Genomic DNA, 18814 nt, shown 5'->3' with positions numbered 1-18814 from the left:
ACACACAACAAATACAGCAGCGTTACTTTTCAGATGTTATGAATTCTTCATTGTTTTTTTCCCACTTAATTTAGGCTGTTTTGAAAATGTTGAGGCAATGTTGTGAAATTTAACAACAATCCAACATTTGATATGAAAAGCAATCTTGACACTTGCACAGATTTGATACCCGCACTGCTGCTCAATTTGTTGTACAACCCCAATTCCAATGAAGTTGAGACGTTGTGAAAAATATAAATAAAAACAGAATACAATGATTTGTAAATCCTCTTCAACCTATATTCAATTGAATACACCACAAAGGCAAGATATTTAATGTTCAGACTGATAAACTTTATTGTTTTTGTGCAAATATTTGCTCATCCTGATGCCTGCAACACATTTCAAAAAAGCTGGGACAGTGGTATGTTTACCACTGTGTTACATCACCTTTCCTTCTAATAACACTCAATAAGCGTTTGGCAACTGAGGACACTAATTGTAAATTAATACTAATTTAATACTAATACTAACTGAAAAAGACGTTGCTTGGATGGCAGCATGTGTTGCTCCAAAACCTGGCTTTTGAACTCTAAATTTGAAATGTGGACTCATCAGACCACAGCACACTTTTTCACTTTGCGTCTGTCCATTTCAAATGAGCTCGGCCCAGAGAAGGCAGCGGCATTTCTGAATGTTGTTGATATATGGCTTTTGTTTTGCATGGTAGAGTTTTAACTTGCACTTGTAGATGTAGCGACGAACTGTGTTAACTGACAATGGTTTTCTGAAGTGTTCCTGAGCCCACACGGTAAGATCCTTTACACAATGATGTGGGTTTTTAATGCAGTGCTGCCTGAGGAATCGACGGTCACGGCCATTCAGTGTTGGCTTTCGGCCTTGGTGCGTACATGTAGAAAGTTCTCCAGATTCTCTGAATCTTATGATTATATTATGGACTGTAGATGATGGAATCCCTGAATTCCTTGCAATTGAACATTGGGAAACATTGTTCTTAAACTGTTGGACAATTCTTTCATGTAGTTATTCACAAAGTGGTGATCCTCACCCCATCTTTGCTTGCGAATGGCTGAGCCTTTTGGGGATGCTCCTTTTATACCCAATCATGACACTCACGTGTTTCCAATTAGGTGTTCTTTGAACATTCATCAATTTTCCCAGTCTTTTGTTGCCCCGTCCCAACTTTTTTGAAATGTGTTGCAGGCATCCATTTCAAAAAAACAGCAAAGTTTATCAGTTTGAACATTAAATATCTTGTAAAGCAAAGACAAAGAGTTCACCGCGCTTCTGCACAGCACAAACAAATCTGGTGCAACCAGGCAGGACCAATTTGTAAAAAAGAAGAAATAACTGGTGCAGCACAGAAATAAGTACAAACAGTTTTTAATAAGGTGCTGGTATTAAATATCTTGTCTTTGTGGTGTATTCAGTTGAATATAGGTTGAAGAGGATTTGCAAGTCATTGTATTCTGTTTTTATTTCCATTTTACACAATGTCCCAGCTTCATTGGAATTGGGGTTGTACAACAAATTGAGCAGCAGTGCGGGTATCAAATCTGTGCAAGTGTCAAGATTGCTTTGGGGTTGTGCCAATGCGACCCGTTTTGTCCCCCTGGGCGCCGCACTTTTCCCTGTTTGATAAATTTGATATGTATTTAAATGACGACATTGATGAAAAGATTCAACATTGACTCAAGTGTAGGAACTGCCTTTGACCACCTTCGCACCTTTGACATGAGACGAAAATCTTTGTCTACAAAGCAATCATCTTGCCAACCCTGCTGCACGGGTCTGAGACCTGGACCACCTACCTCTGTCACCTGAAGACCCCTAAGCTATTTCACCAACATTGCCTTAGGAGTATCCTCCGCATGAGGTGGGAAGGCTAATGTACCAAAATCGGCACCCTGGCTGAAGCCAAGCTCCGAGCATAGACTGTGCCATCACCAAGAACCAGCTTCGGTGGGTGGGTGACATCGTTAGGATGGATGACAGCCGACTTCCCAAGCAGACTTTCAACTGTTAGCTGAACGAAGGAAAACAGCCCAGAGGAGGGGAGAAGAAATGCTAGAAGGACCTCCTGAAGCACAACCTCACAAGCGGGACTGCATGGACTAGAAGACCTGGGAAGAACACGCGAGGGACCGAACCAGCTGGAGAGCAATGATCCACAGGAGAGTAAAACTCTTCAAAAAAAATGTGGATGAAAAACACAGAGGAGAAAGAGAGCAAGATCATGACCGGCAGAAGGTTCCCACAGAAACCATGCGCATGGATGATGTCCAACTTCCTTAGCAAACCTTCTACTCCCAGCTGAGTGATGGAAAATGGTCCAGAGAAGAAACGCTGCAAGGACCTCCTGAAGTACAGCCTCAAAGAGCTGCTCCATCAACTGGAAGACCTGGGAAGAACACGCGAGGGACCGAACCAGCAGGTGAGCAGTGATACACACAGGAGTAGAAAGCTTTGAAAAAATCCAGACTAACAACACAGAGGAGAAGAGGAGAAAGAGGACGGAGAGAGAGCATGATCCTAACTGGCAGAAGCTTCCCGCAACAGCCACATACAATGTCTGTGAGAAACAGTGCACATCAAGACCGGGCCTGTTCAGTCGTCTCCGTGCCCACCATCCCGTCCGGGAATTGACCAACATATCATCATCTTCACCACAGAGGGATTACCATGCGATTACATACCTGTATTTTTTTCTATTTTACTTGTTTGCATTGTGAAGCACTTTGTGATGTCTTATCTGTGAAAGGTGCTGTAGAAATAATATTTACTTACTTACCTACTGGCTTTTGCTGCACTGAGGTTCTACTTGCATGGGGGCGCATTGACTTGTGTTGTATACTGTCATACTGAATTTTTTTTTCACACTTCTTTTTTAGGTACTTTCTCCAACCAAGAGAGAATGGAGGGAAGTCTGTGAAGGTAGACGAGCTTGGTTCTGTGCGTCTGAACATTGTTTACACCGAGGACCATGTCTTTCCCTCGGAACACTACACACCTTTACGAGATCTGCTGTTGCATTCTGCATATGTAGAGGTGTGTGTTTCCAAATTTGTTTCACTTGCATGTCGATTTTGTGCAGTTGAGGTGAGGAAAAATATCGATACTTAGATGCATCACGATGCGGATGTGAGCAATTATGAATTGATTCACAAATGTCAGTAGTCAATTTTATAAGCATTTTTTGCATGGTTGGCACACGGCTGCTGGCCACCGTTAATGAGCAGTTTTAATGTTCCTTACGTAAACCTGTGTTTCTACTGTTACCTAAAGGTTTTCTTTTTTTTAAACTGGTAATGTACCTTTTATTGAACTACATTTGCCATATGGCTTCGTTACAAATTCTCTATTCATAAAAACTGGAGGAGACGACACGTGGAGCAGCTGCAGCTTCCTCATGTGAGATGATTCTGTTTTAATTATTCTGACACAAGTACAAAGTGCATTAGTGCAGCACAGCCAGTGTGCACATGCATCGTGATGAGGTGAACATAAAGGCAGAAAGAAACTGCAGATGTGAGCCTGACCTTTTTTGCCAGAGTGGTAATAATCCAAACATGAGTCAGTTTACATGAGCCCACACTTACACAGGCAGTTTTAGCAGGTGGGCAATAGCCCCCCCCTGGATTTTTAAATTTTGAATCAATGAATACGAGCCACACAGGTGCAGATATGGCTGAGCTGTTCCAGAATGTATTTGAAGTAAATTCATTATGGATCATAGCAAATACTTTTCATTGAAAAGTACTCACATAGTAAGAAAAAATAAATCTTGCATAGAAAAAACAAAGATGCATCAAGATGTATGATAATCATTACCTCTTCTAAACAAAGTTGGGGTGGGTGGAAGTTATGCGTTCGCCTCTGTTTGTTTGTCTGTTTGTTGGTTTGCGAACAGCCTGGAGCCCACAATTTCTCATATATTTATGAAATTTTTACTGAAGATTCATATCCTGATAGGTAAGAACTGATTCAGTTTTCAAGGTCATAGGTCAAAGGTCAGAGTCAGGGAAAAAAATTGGAGCTGTCTCCATGTGTAAATGGTGTGTGTCTACCTCCTCTGTCCAGCCTGTGTCGGCATCCACTGCTCATATTCTGGGAGAAGTGTGTCGAGAGAAGCAAGAAGCAGCTATTCCCCTTGTGCGTCTCTTTCTTCACTATGGCAAGATCGTGCCTTTCATTAGCGCCATCGCGCATGCTGAAGTCAACCGCACACAGTAAGTGTTTTATTACATTTATCAGAAAGTCCCGTGGGGAAGTCTCTGCTCGTGCTTGATACCAATGATGATTTGATTGATATATGAGCCCTAAGGTGTCATTTGACTTGAACTGCAAATATACTTACACATTGGTGAAAGCAGGCAGGACTGGAGATAATGTAGGTAGAGCGATAAACATCTTGACAGGTCACATCCGCCGTCAGGAGCAAACAGTGCAGCACAAGTGTCTGTCCGTTTCCACCCAATGCAGTCATGGTTTTCATGCACAGTGTCCACATTGGTCTAAAATTGAGGTGTGGTCAGGCTCAGTGGCCTGTCTGGGCCTGGTGGGATATAGAGGAAATCATGTGATAGGAGAAGGAGGAAGAGGCATTGCAGGAGATGCACAAAAGCTTCACCTCAGGGAGCTGTAGTGGAAGATCACCACTCTCTTTCACATGCTTTGATGCTTTGCACACAGAATTGTCTCCTCCCTAAGTAAACAGTTCTGAGTTCTCCATTAACATAGCAATGCGCCAGATACTGGAGTTGAGAGGTGTCACTCTGATTGGTTTATTTCTTGTAATGTCTAAACCTTCCTATGACTAAATAAGTGACAAATTACAGCCCTCTCCTCACCTGCATCTTACTTTGAACTGGGATCGTGTGCTGTGTTCATAGCAAAGGGCAGTTTGACACACCCTAAATGCACTTAGGCCATGTGCTTTAGACCTGGCCCTGTAGTTCCTCATGACAGGGCTCACAAGATTCAGTAATGCAGAAAATTGTCACGGTACAAGGAGGCGTGGCACAGAAGGTGGACGGACGCATATGCAAAACTCACAGACAATGGCGTGAGAGTAAAAAGGCTTTATCTCAAAATCAGGCTGGGGTTTGGTACACAGTATGACAGTCAGAGAGGCAGTGATACAGGCAGGTGTCAGGCAGAGGTGTGGTCAAAAAACAAGTACTGTTGAATACACAAGGAGATGAAGTTCATAGGCAAAGGCAATAGCACATTCAGAAACGGAACATGATCAAAAAACACGGCATGGCAAAACAGAACAAAGACAAAAGGCTGGAACGTGGACTTGAAAGTCACAACAAAGCGGCGGAGACATGAGGAACATGAAGGGCTTAAATAACACAGGTGGTGAGTGAACAATCACAGGTGTGAGTGAACAATCAGGAAGGGGTGTGGACAGACGAAACAAACATGAGAGAAGACAGGAGGCAAGAGAGTGCAGTAAGATAAAACAGACTGAAACAGAATGAGAGATAAGCCTAAAAAATAATACAAAGAAAGAGCAGAAATCCACATCTAAAATAATCCACCCACCTGAACGGAGCAAAGAGACAAACCCAGAAAAAACAGGTGAGAACTGAAAAGAGATCAACAAGAAAATCAAAGGCTGAGGCAAAAACTAGATTGGAGCTTAACAAATGACAAAAGTATAATCACCAGATAAATACAATCAGGGACTAAGATAATGATCAACAGAAAATCAAAGACAGTGGATCACAGCGGGAGGACATGGACACAGACAAAAGACAAAGCAGGACATAAGCCCAGATCCAGGGTAAATCATGACAAAAATAAGCTTAACTATAGTTTTGATTTGGCCTACAACCCATCAGACCATTGAGTTGTAAAACGTAAAGTAAAAAACGTTTAAAGTAAAACGTTTTTGTTTTTTTTTGGTCTTTTTTGTTGTTGTTTGTCGTTTTGGTCTTTTTAGTGTCTATGCTCATCTTTTTCTGCACTGTAACAATTGATGAGCAAATCCATCTTAAGAGTACAACACCAAAAAAACAGGATAACTGCTATGCGGCAATCCCACAAATGTCTCTAATCACACAGTAAGAAGGTTGTGGGTTCGATTCCCACCTGGGGCGTTTCTGTGTGGAGTTTGCATGTTCTCCCTGTGTTTGTGTGTGTTCCCTCCGGGTGCTCCGGTTTCCTTTCACATCCAGAGAAATGCAGGTTAGGTGAATTGGAAACTTTAAATTGGCCGTAGGTGTGCATGTGGGTGTGAATGTGTTTATTTGTCCATATGTGGCCCTGTGACAGACTGGTGTCCTGTCCAGGGTGTACCCTGTCTCACGCCCTATGACTCCTGGGATAGGCTCCAGCCCTCCCGTGTCCCTTAATCTGCGTAAGCGGGTGTAGAAAATGGATGGGTATATGTATATATAAATTAACATTACCAAGCTTTTATGTGTTGTCAATTACATTATTAATAGCTCCATTTAGTTGTTGCACCGGCTCACCGTCTTGACATTGATATCTGTAAATGGAATAGAGCCATGATTAATGCTGATGTTATTAGTTACACCTGTGTGTAATATTTTATATTTACAACTCTTTTTGAAGTAGTTAGGTACATAAGCAAAGATGGCTGGATGTTTTGACCTAGTTTAAAAATCTTTGCAGTCTGTTGTGTAACTTGCTTTCCACATGACAGGGCTCTCCCTTTTGTCATCGTATCTGTATATATTTCTGGTAGTTATTATCTGGGGTTTTGAATTGTCTTCTAAAATACACTGTGTTTCCTATTTTTAGGGACCCCAACACCATTTTCAGGGGAAATTCGTTGACTTCCAAGTGCATTGATGAGACCATGAAGTTGGCAGGAATGCATTATCTGCAAGTGACACTCAAACCAATCATAGATGAGGTATGGCACTGAGGTGCAGATATCCTAAGACATATACATAGAAACAGTGTAAGTGCTAGTGTGTGTGTGTGTGTGTGTACAAAGTAGGCATATGAATCTCATCACTGACAACGATTCGATACGCACCTCGATACACTACCAGCAATACGATACATATAGCGATACATGACAATACTGACAATACGATGCGATACGATTCATCCCTGTTCCCGATTCAATGCGATTTGATATGTATTTGATGACGATGTAATTCTTCACAATGCGATACGATGCAGTTTGATGCAATGTGATTAATGATGGGTATTGATAAGCTTGTATTGATATTGATGGAATTATCGATTCTGCTTATTGCTCCGATTCTTTAGCGATTCCCTTATCAATACCTCTTGTGAATTTTGTGTGTACTAAAAGTAGGCTTCACAGGTTTTCTATGTCAACAACATTTTATTGAGGCTTAATGTAAATAAATATGAAACTGGTCACTGGATCCTTAAAATCTGGACATAAATAAAAATCATTAAAATCTGTACATGGTCACTGGATCCTTGATGTTCACGATGGATCCTTGATCTCTGGACAGAAATAAAATAAACAAAATCTGTAGTTTTTTGTCAAGAGCATTTCCTTTGAGATATTATTGACACAAATGTAACTCCGTAGCCTCTGACCTGAGCTCTTCAGCTGGCTGCTGCATGTCAGGATGAAATTCATAAGAAACAGAGGACATCTTATTTTGGGAGAAAAAAATCAGTTTTGGTCGTTTGTAGTTGTTTGTATTATAACGTTTGGAAGGAGGTTGTCATTTGATTTAAAACGGCAATTGTTAATTCAGACCGAAATCTGCACGGCTCTTTGGAGCTGTGCACTTAATCCCACAAAACAGAGGATATTATTATTATTTCCATTACCTGTTGGACAACTTCAGTTTACGCACCAGCTGGAACCATTGCGTAAATCTTGCGGTGTGGGACAGAGGAGTATTCTCGTTTCTTGCCCACAACAAGACAAGAGTCCCAGTTCATGACTTTAATTCACACAAAGGTGACTAACAATTGACATGGCTTTGAGAGGGGTTAATGAAGACATTGCGGACCTGTCGCTGGAAGCAAAGCAGAGAACCAGTGGTTGAAGCGCTGCTTTGTTGCTTGAAGCTTTAAGCAGACCCACTGCAGTTTGCAGTGTGATCAGTGTAGAGAAATTATCATTTCCTGATAAACACCCTCAAAAACAGCGGCCATTCCAGTGTCCCACACTGAAGGACCAGTAAGGGAATCGTTAAGCAAAAAGGCTATTGATGTCATCATTTTTGTTGTGGTAGAAATGTGCTTTCTGGCTTCCGTCTGTGGTGCACTCAGTGTGCATTGGAAAAAAATCAATGCAAGCAGGCAGCAACCGATCCATCGCGCTTTCACTCGTCACTTGAATCGATGCACACTGAATGAATCGATGCGCTCGCATTGCACGTTTGTATCTAGATACGGATTCATATTGATGAATCTCCACATGCCTAGTACAAACACTAAACTAACTGTAGCCTTTAAATATGATATTCAAAAACAGTGCTGTCCTACTTCTTTGTGTTCCAAAGTTTCAACATCAAGTCAAAAGGAATTTTTTGAAGCATTGGTTTTCAGCCACTTGTGTTTAGAGGCCCCATTTCAGATAGCTTATAATGTCTTCCTTGGGCATCATGTTGGTAACTTGTTAGCTGGGAAAAACATTCAACATGTCCAGTGTTTGGGAAGCAGACAAAGTACATGACTTTTAACTACAGCTGTTTGTAATTTTTTTACAATTTATCTGGCATCCAATAACCATACATGACTTGGTAAACTGATACTTATGAAGCCAGGTGCCTCCACTATCCAACCTTTAGGTGGCAGCACATCTATGGGATATTACATTGGCAAAACAAAGTAGCTCTTTTGACTTGTCAGGTGGATCATAATTTACCTGATGCAGTGGGGTTTATCCTCATTGAATATCTTTTAATCTGGTGAGTTACGAGATGATTACATGTTTTTTTTTTTAAGTTAATGTCTACACACACTGGCTGAGATGGACCAGCTTCTGTTACCACCACAAGGGAATAAGTGTGGTGATTGCATCAATACTTGGCAGTTCGTGAGAGTGGTATCATGTAAAGTCACTTGGCGCAGTTGTATTTTTCTATTACTCTTTAAAATGCATATGTATCTGTAGGTTGAATGCATTTACAATAAATGGAAAATTTTCAGACAATGAAGCAGTTTAATGGGTAAAAGCTGAATGTAGTTATGTCAAATAAATGGCATCTGACCAGCTTAATAGCAACAGCGTAGTTTTTAGATTCAGTCTAATTTCACAAAAACATTTGACCTTTGCCTGGTTATTTCTGTTTAGTTACTATGTAATACCGGTAACAGTGATAGTAAGTCCCTTCGGCTGCTCCCTTGTTTGCACTTGGGGTCACCACAGCAAATCCAAGGTGGATCTGCATGTTGAATTGGCACAAGTTTTACGCCGGATGCCCTTCCTGACGCAACTCCACATTACATGGAGAAATGTGGCAGGGGTGGGATTTGAACCCAGAACCTTCTGAACTGAAACCAAGCGCATTAACCACTTGGCCACCACCCCTGCTAATACCGGTAACAGTGATAATATTTTAAAAAAAGCACTGTAGATAATTCAGTATTCCTGTTAATTTTCACAGATATGCACAGAACACAAACCCTGTGAAATTGACCCAGTCAAGCTCAAAGAGTCAGAGAACTTGGAAACTAACAGGGTAAGACATTATTGTACATTGCTGATCCCTTCTGCAATTCCTTTAGACTCTTTGTAGTTCTTAGGATTTTTATTATTTTTCAATATCTGATTACATGTTTTGACTGACAGAACCTTTATTTATTAATTTGCTGATTTTGTGAATTGTTACACTCGTGTGTTTTCAGCCCCTGTGTGTGTGTGTCTGCAAACAAAGTCACTCAAGACATTTCATCAGATTTGAAATAAGCTTGGGGAATGGTTGAAAGTCAACCAAGGACAAAGTCATTTGATGTTGAGATGAAATGAATAAAGGTCAAGGTTACAGGTCCAGTCAGGTCTGGGAGCGTGTACCAATGCTGCACGTGGCTGCATCTTCCAGACTGCAAAATTGCCCCAGCTCCTGGATGGCAATCACCCAGTGAGACAACCTATCTGTCTCCACTTCTCAAAAGGCGCCATCTATCTGCCGCTGCCAGGTGAGACGTGGGTGTAACCTTGATGTTTTCCACCTGCTGGGGTCATCAAAAGTGAAGCAACTGCATGCATTCCCCAGGGAAGCTGATGAAGCAAACAGTAGATACTAGTCACTCCCACAGCATCCAAGGATTCTGCAGAGGAACTTGTACCAAACACATCCAATCATTTTTTTATGTCCAAATTTCATAACCATACAGTGAGACAGGAGGCACAAGGACCCGAAAGACTTGGATCTTCAATCTCCTGTACAAGTTTCGGCATCACCAGAGACCATCTGTCCAGCGACCTCGTGACTTCTTGACAAATACCAAAAATCACTGCAAAGTCAGAAACTCTTCCCCTGCTTTGGACAGCACTCACAGTACCTGAGTACAGGCCGACTATAAAGTCCAGCAACTTGTTGAGAGTCCCACAAATTTTCAGGATATCTCAGAGAGAAGTCTGGACAGCTGAGTCAAATACTTTGGAAATAAATCAGTAGAGACACACTGCTTCTAATGCAGTCAAAGCTGGGGTGTGATTGATGGTTAACTTTGAAATAAAGGACACCAGCCAAGGTCAAAATATATACCCATGCTTACATGAACGGATATACATTTAAAATGGCTTTTCTCTGGATAGAACACTAATATTACAACCCCTGGCAAAAATTATGGAATCACCGGCCTCAGAGGATGTTCATTCAGTTGTTTAATTTTGTAGAAAAAAAGCAGATCACAGACATGACACAAAACTAAAGTCATTTCAAATGGCAACTTTCTGGCTTTAAGAAACACTATAAGAAATCAAGAAAAAAAGATTGTGGCAGTCAGTAACGGTTACTTTTTTAGACCAAGCAGAGGAAAAAAATATGGAATCACTCAATTCTGAGGAAAAAATTATGGAATCACCCTGTAAATTTTCATCCCCCAAATTAACACCTGCATCAAATCAGATCTGCTCATTGACATTGACCCTATGCCATGACATTGACCCTATGTGTCTTTTTGCAAGGAATGTTTTTGCAGTTTTTGCTCTATGGCAAGATGCATTATCATCTTGAAAAATGATTTCATCATCCCCAAACATCCTTTCAGTTGTCCAAAATATCAACATAAACTTGTGCATTTATTGATGATGTAATGACAGCCATCTCCCCAGTGCCTTTACCTGACATGCAGCCCCATATCATCAATGACTGTGGAAATTTACATGTTCTCTTCAGGCAGTCATCTTTATAAATCTCATTGGAAAGGCACCAAACAAAAGTTCCAGCATCATCACCTTGCCCAATGCAGATTCGAGATTCATCACTGAATATGACTTTCATCCAGTCATCCACAGTCCACCATTGCTTTTCCTTAGCCCATTGTAACCTTGTTTTTTTCTGTTTAGGTGTTAATGATGCCTTTCGTTTAGCTTTTCTGTATGTAAATCCCATTTCCTTTAGGCGGTTTCTTACAGTTCGGTCACAGACGTTGACTCCAGTTTCCTCCCATTCGTTCCTCATTTGTTTTGTTGTACATTTTTCGATTTTTGAGACATATTGCTTTAAGTTTTCTGTCTTGACGCTTTGATGTCTTCCTTGGTCTACCAGTATGTTTGCCTTTAACAACCTTCCCATGTTGTTTGTATTTGGTCCAGAGTTTAGACACAGCTGACTGTGAACAACCAACATCTTTTGCAACATTGCGTGATGATTTACTCTCTTTAAGAGTTTGATAATCCTCTCCTTTGTTTCAATTGACATCTCTTGTGTTGGAGCCATGATTCATGTCAGTCCACTTGGTGCAACAGCTCTCCAAGGTGTGTTCACTCCTTTTTAGATGCAGACTAACGAGCAGATCTGATATGATGCAGGTGTTAGTTTTGGGGATGAAAATTTACAGGGTGATTCCATAATTTTTTCCTCAGAATTGAGTGATTCCATATTTTTTTCCTCTGCTTGGTCTAAAAAAGTAACCGTTACTGACTGCCACAATCTTTTTTTCTTGATTTCTTATAGTGTTTCTTAAAGCCAGAAAGTTGCCATTTGAAATTACTTTAGTTTTGTGTCATGTCTGTGATCTGCTTTTTTCTACAAAATGAAACAACTGAATGAACATCCTCCGAGGCCGGTGATTCCATAATTTTTGCCAGGGGTTGTAAGTCATATCTCTCCTTTCTATTGGTCACATGACCTCTGACATTGGGTGACTGTGAAAGTTCAAACTCAAGATCATAGCTGTTTAAATAAAACAGTTTACAACCAAGATGATTTAAGCGTGGTGGAATGGTTGTACGTTACTCCAGGATAAAGTTGTTCACGTTTGTATAAAATATGTGAAATTTCAAGACCACACAGCCATATATTATGGTATTACAGAATCACCAAAAATGATATGCAAGACTCGGTGTCAAAGCATGTGTAGCACAGGAGTTGAACACTTTGAGTGCCACTTTTTATTTTTAATGATTTATTATCCCCCCAGTATGAAATACAGAGAGATATAGCCATCAGCATGTCCGTCTGTCCATCCGTCTGTCCATCTGTCCATTTTTGCTTGTTAGTGCAATATCTCAAGAACCAGTTTCCTAATTTCATTCATATTTAGCATAAGGGTGTACTTGGGTGATCCCCCGACCCCAGTTGATTAAAGTGACCTTGAGGTCAATTTCAAGGTGTGCAGTTATGACGTTTTAGTATAAAATAGAAGTTAAAGTACATATTTGACCTTACTTCTCTTCTCAGGAAAACCTTCGTCATTATGTCGACCTTATCTTCAACGTCATCACGACCTCTGGCGTTCGCTGTCCCACTGTCATGTGTGACATCTTCTTCTCTCTGCGGGAATCTGCTGCAACCCGTTTCCAAGGTAACCTACCTCCTGCATGACTTAACTGGAAGTATATGAAAGAAATAAAAAAGTAGTTGGTAGTACACAATACAAGTACAGGAGAGACAAAAATGTGCAGAAGGGACAAAAAACATTCAACGTGCATCACAAAAGGCCATTTGTGTTCTGTTCTTTGTGTCAAACCTTGAACCATTTAAATCTGTTGGTGATTACCTACTGAATACTCACTGTCATGTACTGTCCTGCCTCCTTCTGGCCATCACCCAGTACTGCAGCCACTGCATGAATGAGAGCTGGCAAGCTGCTGATATGTCAGGACTTCATTTAAACACACAGTGTGTGCCATGAATCTGGTTTTTGTCTTCTCTTTAGTGGACCAAGATGTCCGATACACGGCAGTGAGCAGCTTTATCTTCCTGCGTTTCTTTGCACCAGCCATCCTGTCGCCCAACCTGTTCCATTTACGGGCACACCATCCAGTGAGTGGTTTCAGATTGCACACACATGGAAACCACCATATGTGCATATTCACATGTGCATGTCATATTATTGTACTTTTTGCTGCACTTTTGCCAGTGAAGAAGTAGCTGATGATCACTCCTCTGTTAGGGAGCTGCTATGAGGAAACATATTTCAACCAGAGTAGAGCCCTACGTGGGACTAATTTCTCCCCCTGCTCCTGCTGAAATTCGGACCATTACTGCCTGCACCCGTGATGTGTATTTCCAGTCCCGACCGCACCCGTGAAACTCTGTGAATTTATGCCCACACAGTAATAGAAATGCATTGATTTTGTGTCTCCTGCCATCCTGCAGGAGAAAGCACATAATTTAGGCAGTTAATAAAGAGATTCATGGGGTTGTTTCTTTCATTTCCCTGGCCTGTAGGTCTTTTGACACAGTGGTCAGGAATAGCGCTCCTATTTCATTGTTTTCATTTAGTTTAAAGAGTTTCATATGTGTGCCATATATGAGCATGCAGTGTTGCCATGGAAACTCACTGCAGCTGCGTCTGTCTCTGCTGCACCTGTTCTCTGGTGCTCCTGTTAAATTACAGACATTCTATTTAAGCTGAAAGTAGTGTGTAGACACCACATACTTTTCCACTATTGTCCTTTGTTGACTGAGTCATCCTGTTGCTTCTGAGCCCGCAGTGATTTTTTTTTTAAATCGCCCCCTCCCGCACGATTTGTGTTGAGTCCTGCGGGACCTAATCCTAATGCAGCCCTCTAAACCAGAGACGCCCACATCAGCTCAATGACCATATGTATCCAGTGGTTATGTTGTTATATTTCGTAGCTTTGCCTTTGTTCAAGTGAGTTACTCTTATAGAAATCTCTCAAACAATCCGAGCAGCACTGAGGATTTTGTTGAGATGGCAACTACCCAGTATTTAGCTAAATGTGAACAATGTGTACTGTAAACAATTAAATCAAACCTGAAACTACATATGAGCAAGGTAGGAAGGGGTGTCATTTCAAGGGTTGCCATTTGAGCTCTTAAAACACAAATGAAGCGGCTGGAGCAGATCAAATAAGTACTGCGCCTAAACTCACACTATGCTTGATTTGTTTTTTTACACCATCAATCAACTGTATTTGTTGTTTGACAGTTTCTGTAAGAACCATTGATCAGCAGAGGAATCTTTCTGTTGTTCTTTTGTCTGATGTTGCAAAATTGTTTAAAATAAGGACAATCTGTTTTTTGAGTGAAGAATCCAGACCATCTGTTGTGAAGAATGTTTCTGATTTAGTCTCCTCAACTGGGTCAGTGTTAAATTATAGATCATGGTCAGTTTAATGTCTACAATTCTACAACAGCTAATTATGCCCAAGAAGTCCCAGTATACAAAGGAGAATGTGATTGAAAAGGCATAAAATCAGACAACAGAAAAATTTTTTTGATGTTGATGTTCTGCCTTGAGTTGATGTATTTATGGCTACTGAGAGAATTTGGCCAAAAATGTTAGGCGTGCCTTAGCTCATACTCACACTGGCAGTTTGCCGCTTTTCAAACTCTCTTTCAGAGCAAAAGCATGGCACGCAGTGTGCCGACCACATTGAAATTAGAAGCCAGCAAATCCTCCACCCATCTCTGGCTAATATTCTGCACTGAATAACCTCATGACCGAAGTCGTAAGATCATGTAGCAGGTGCCTTGTAGTTAATTGTAGGTTGTATCAAAATTTTGTGTGCATAGCTCAGATAATAGTCTCTACAAGCCAAAATATAATTTTACACTCACTGACCGCATGACCTGAATGAATATGCAGGTCAACTGTTGCTATAGTGATTGTTCACTGTACTAAATTTGGTTAGTTTGAGCCCAGAGGTCTTGATGATATAATATACAAAATGAATGTTTATGAGTGCAGTGCCTCCTGGACCTCATACTGGACAATCAGTAAGCTTGTTTAAATCATTGTCTGTCACCAAAACAAACCCCACCATGTTTGTTTTAACCTAAGTCCTGTTGCCGCTAGTGTGAGTGTGCAGTGGTTGCGGCGTGCAATAGCACAAAACGTACAGAGCCAAAATTACATGCTAAATAGAGCCAAAATTGCACGATAAATGGAACACAATGGCAAACTGTAGGAATGATCCATATCATGTGACATTCAAACCACCAATCAAATGACAAGGATCTATTGAGGCGTTATATAATGACGAATATCAGGAGAGACAGACTGAGTAAATCCCCGGCTGATACTTTGTTTGGGTGGGGAATAATAAATTAAACAGAGGCATGTCACATCACTAAAAGTATTTGGTGTGCTTATATTACTTGTTTCGTGTAATTTTGTTTTCCCTCTTTAGGATCCCTCCACCTCACGAACCCTCACGCTTATATCCAAGACAATCCAGACCTTGGGAAGTCTTGCAAAGTCCAAATCGGTGAGTTTGTCTGATCAAAGTGCATTTTTAGATTTTCACTTTTGTCACTTAAAGCTACCATCTGTTCACTACTGTTTAATTACCTGCATCAATCATTGTCTTCCCATAAGCTAAGAATGAGTCCGTTGTGGCGTGGGCCCCCTCATGGAGGCTGCCATGTTGATACAATAGCCGAAATGGGACACACTTATCCCGCCTTTCACATTTTACAGCACAGCTGAAAGACTGAAGAAAAGAGAATAGGAATCGGTGGTTGCATCGTTATATACTCTCTACTGGGTGTTAGTGCAGGCTAGCAAGTTTGGGAATCCTCATTTTGTAAACTGAAGGAACATAGATATTGCTTATCACAATAGAGGGCAAGAAAACATCAACCCCCATCGCCAAAGAATCGAAAACATGAAGGGAAATGATGAAATTATGAGCGTTGATGGCAAAATGCAGTCTGCAACCTCACCACTAGATAACAGTAAATCTTGCACACTGTAGCTTTAACTAAATGTATTACATGTGTTAAATGTACAACAGATGCATGTGACTGAAACCCTTCTGTCACCGATTTGTTTTCAAGGCTAATTTCAAAGAGTCTTACATGGCCGCATTTTACGACTATTTCAACGAGCAGAAATATGCGGACGCTGTGAAGAATGTGAGTATGTTGTTATATGTTACATGTCTTTGCCAGTTTGTCGTTTTAGAATTGTATTCATTTTGTGTTAAATGGTCATGAAATATTAAAAATGTTTGGAGACATTTAATATGAAACAAAGCAAGCACTTACTGTGTTTCCCCGACAGTACTGAAAGCCTGGTGGGCCATCAGGCTAACGACAACCCCCGCCACACTGTTAATAACGCCAATGACAAATACAGACGAATATACATTAATTTGGATGTCAGTAATCGTTTCAGCGCATCCAGAGCACTTTGATAATGGTGTTCTCTCACACAGACAATCTTCTCTGGAGCAAGTGTTATTTATTTAGGGATCTGACAGAGTGCTAATCGCACTCTGTACTTTCATGAAACATTCTCCCGTTGTTGATGCTGCGAAAACTCCTGGTGTGAAATTACTGATTTCACACCAGAATCAGTGCTGCTAAAGCCAATGTGTTAATTCAAAACATATAAAAACTCGGGTTTGTTAACATCTCCCAAATGATGGTTTATAGGATGGCAAGTCTGCCGTTCTACAGCGCAGAAATGAGGGTTACCAACTCACGCCTCGCTGGCCACATAAGGCTCAGATGTCTTTATGTGGACATGCTTTACCGGAGGGCCTGGAATTAAACTTTAAACAAAATGTTGGCACATAAAAAAGAATTATATGCATATTAAATTTTGCTTATATCCAAATATATTGTTTGCTCCCATACAGTTAGTGGGGTGGTTGGTGAAGCTAAAACTGAGTGAGCCTAGTCTTTTGGGTATTAAAAATACTTCCTTAGGGTTTTGTTTTGCTTTTTTTGTTTAAATCACCAGTTCAGGGCTGCAGCAAGATTACATAAATAATGAGCACGTCACTTAACTTTAGCTTTTGCATTTCTGAGCACCTCACATTTTTGCTGGAAAAAAAAAATTCTCAGGGAAGCAGCGACTTTTCTTCAACAGAAGTCAAAGGGTGGCTACATGCTTCAGTCTGAAGCTGTGGCATTTTGTTGGAGCGTGAACAGCAGAAAGGTGTGTATGTTGATGTATGTTTCCAATATTTCTCTCCACAGTTTCTGGATCTGATCTCCACCTCTGGAAAGTGGGATCAGAAGAGTATTGAAACACCAATCATGCTGAAGGAGGGGTAAGGTGGACGTTTCACCCAAAACTAATAGGAATGAGAAACAACCCAGTACATTTAATCATGCCAAGGTACAATGAGAAAGATTTGATGTGTGTTTAAATTATTTTAACATAAGATTGTAACATATTGAAATCTGAAAAATGTGAAGGAGTGTGAAAACCATTTGACTGCACTTTATATTTACGTTCGCCAAGGAGGTTATGTTTTCAGTCGCGTCCCTTTGTTTCAGAGGTGTAAAACTCCGACTTCAGAAAGTAAAAGTCCAACCACATATTTGTTCTATCGTCCTAATAAACCAGCTGATTGTAATTAGTTCAGCTCTTCATGCAAGTGGATGAGCTCATTATTGAGATCACCTGTTTTAGGTGCACAGGTAGAAGCAACACATGGGAGGGTTTTTACTTTCTGAAGCTGGAGTTTTACACCTCTGCTTTGTTGGTTGGTTGGTTAGTTGGTTGGTTGGTTTGTTAGCAGGATTACTCAAAAAATCCTCAACGGATTTCAATGAAATTTTTACCAGGGGTGTATCTTGGCCTAACTTAGAAGTAAATTTTGGTAATGATCTGGAACACGATCCGGATCCAGTAATTTTTTAAGGATTCTTTATCATTGCAGGATAGGGCCAATTTCAACATTTTTGCATCTAACTTCATGAAGACGGGTCACAAAGGCTGAACAAAAATTAAATTACGACACAACAATGATTTAGCATTTGTTTCTCCTCACTGAATAAACTTATTTGAAAATAAAAAAAATTGTATACTTCATGTAGTTTCTCTTTATAAATACATTTGCTGAAGATCTAAGGGTTTAACCCTCTGGGGCCGACGCCGTCGTATATGACAGCTGAGACCAAGCTTTACTAAATTAAAAATAACTTTTTAATGATATGAGATAGAAACTTACTTTTTTTTTTTTTTTTTTTGCTGAAAAGTTAACTCCGCTGACTTTCAAGCCACCGTCCACCATCTTTGTACCTCTCACAGAAGCTGTGTGATGACGTGAGCAATGTGAGTGCCCAATCAGAATGACGTGAGCAATGTGAGTGCCCAATCACCGTCACATGGTTTTCCAAAATCCAATCGTAGGGCAGATTCACCTCACGTGACACACCAAAGATTGTTTTTAGGAGTGATGTGTTACTAGTTTATTATAGTTTGCTGTGTGTTTTGAATAAATGTGTGTGGAAAATTA

General features: G+C 40.6%; 1 protein-coding gene across 1 annotated transcript in view; it reads left to right on the top strand.

Annotated features, from left to right (window-relative positions):
• LOC117529793 (ras GTPase-activating protein 3) overlaps positions 1–18814 on the top strand; it is a 149750-nt gene that overhangs the window by 108922 nt on the left and 22014 nt on the right. The window contains exons 10-18 of the mRNA XM_034192659.1: positions 2892–3048; positions 4081–4229; positions 6775–6889; positions 9585–9659; positions 12828–12951; positions 13306–13412; positions 15749–15826; positions 16398–16475; positions 17547–17620. Of these exons, the coding sequence (XP_034048550.1) occupies positions 2892–3048; positions 4081–4229; positions 6775–6889; positions 9585–9659; positions 12828–12951; positions 13306–13412; positions 15749–15826; positions 16398–16475; positions 17547–17620 (957 nt within the window). The remainder of the gene's footprint in view (positions 1–2891; positions 3049–4080; positions 4230–6774; positions 6890–9584; positions 9660–12827; positions 12952–13305; positions 13413–15748; positions 15827–16397; positions 16476–17546; positions 17621–18814) is intronic.

This window comes from Thalassophryne amazonica, chromosome 2 (assembly GCF_902500255.1).
Source record: "Thalassophryne amazonica chromosome 2, fThaAma1.1, whole genome shotgun sequence".
NCBI lineage: Eukaryota > Metazoa > Chordata > Actinopteri > Batrachoidiformes > Batrachoididae > Thalassophryne > Thalassophryne amazonica.
Note: the sequence above shows the minus strand (reverse complement) of the source record. Positions and strands in the feature narration are given on the sequence as shown.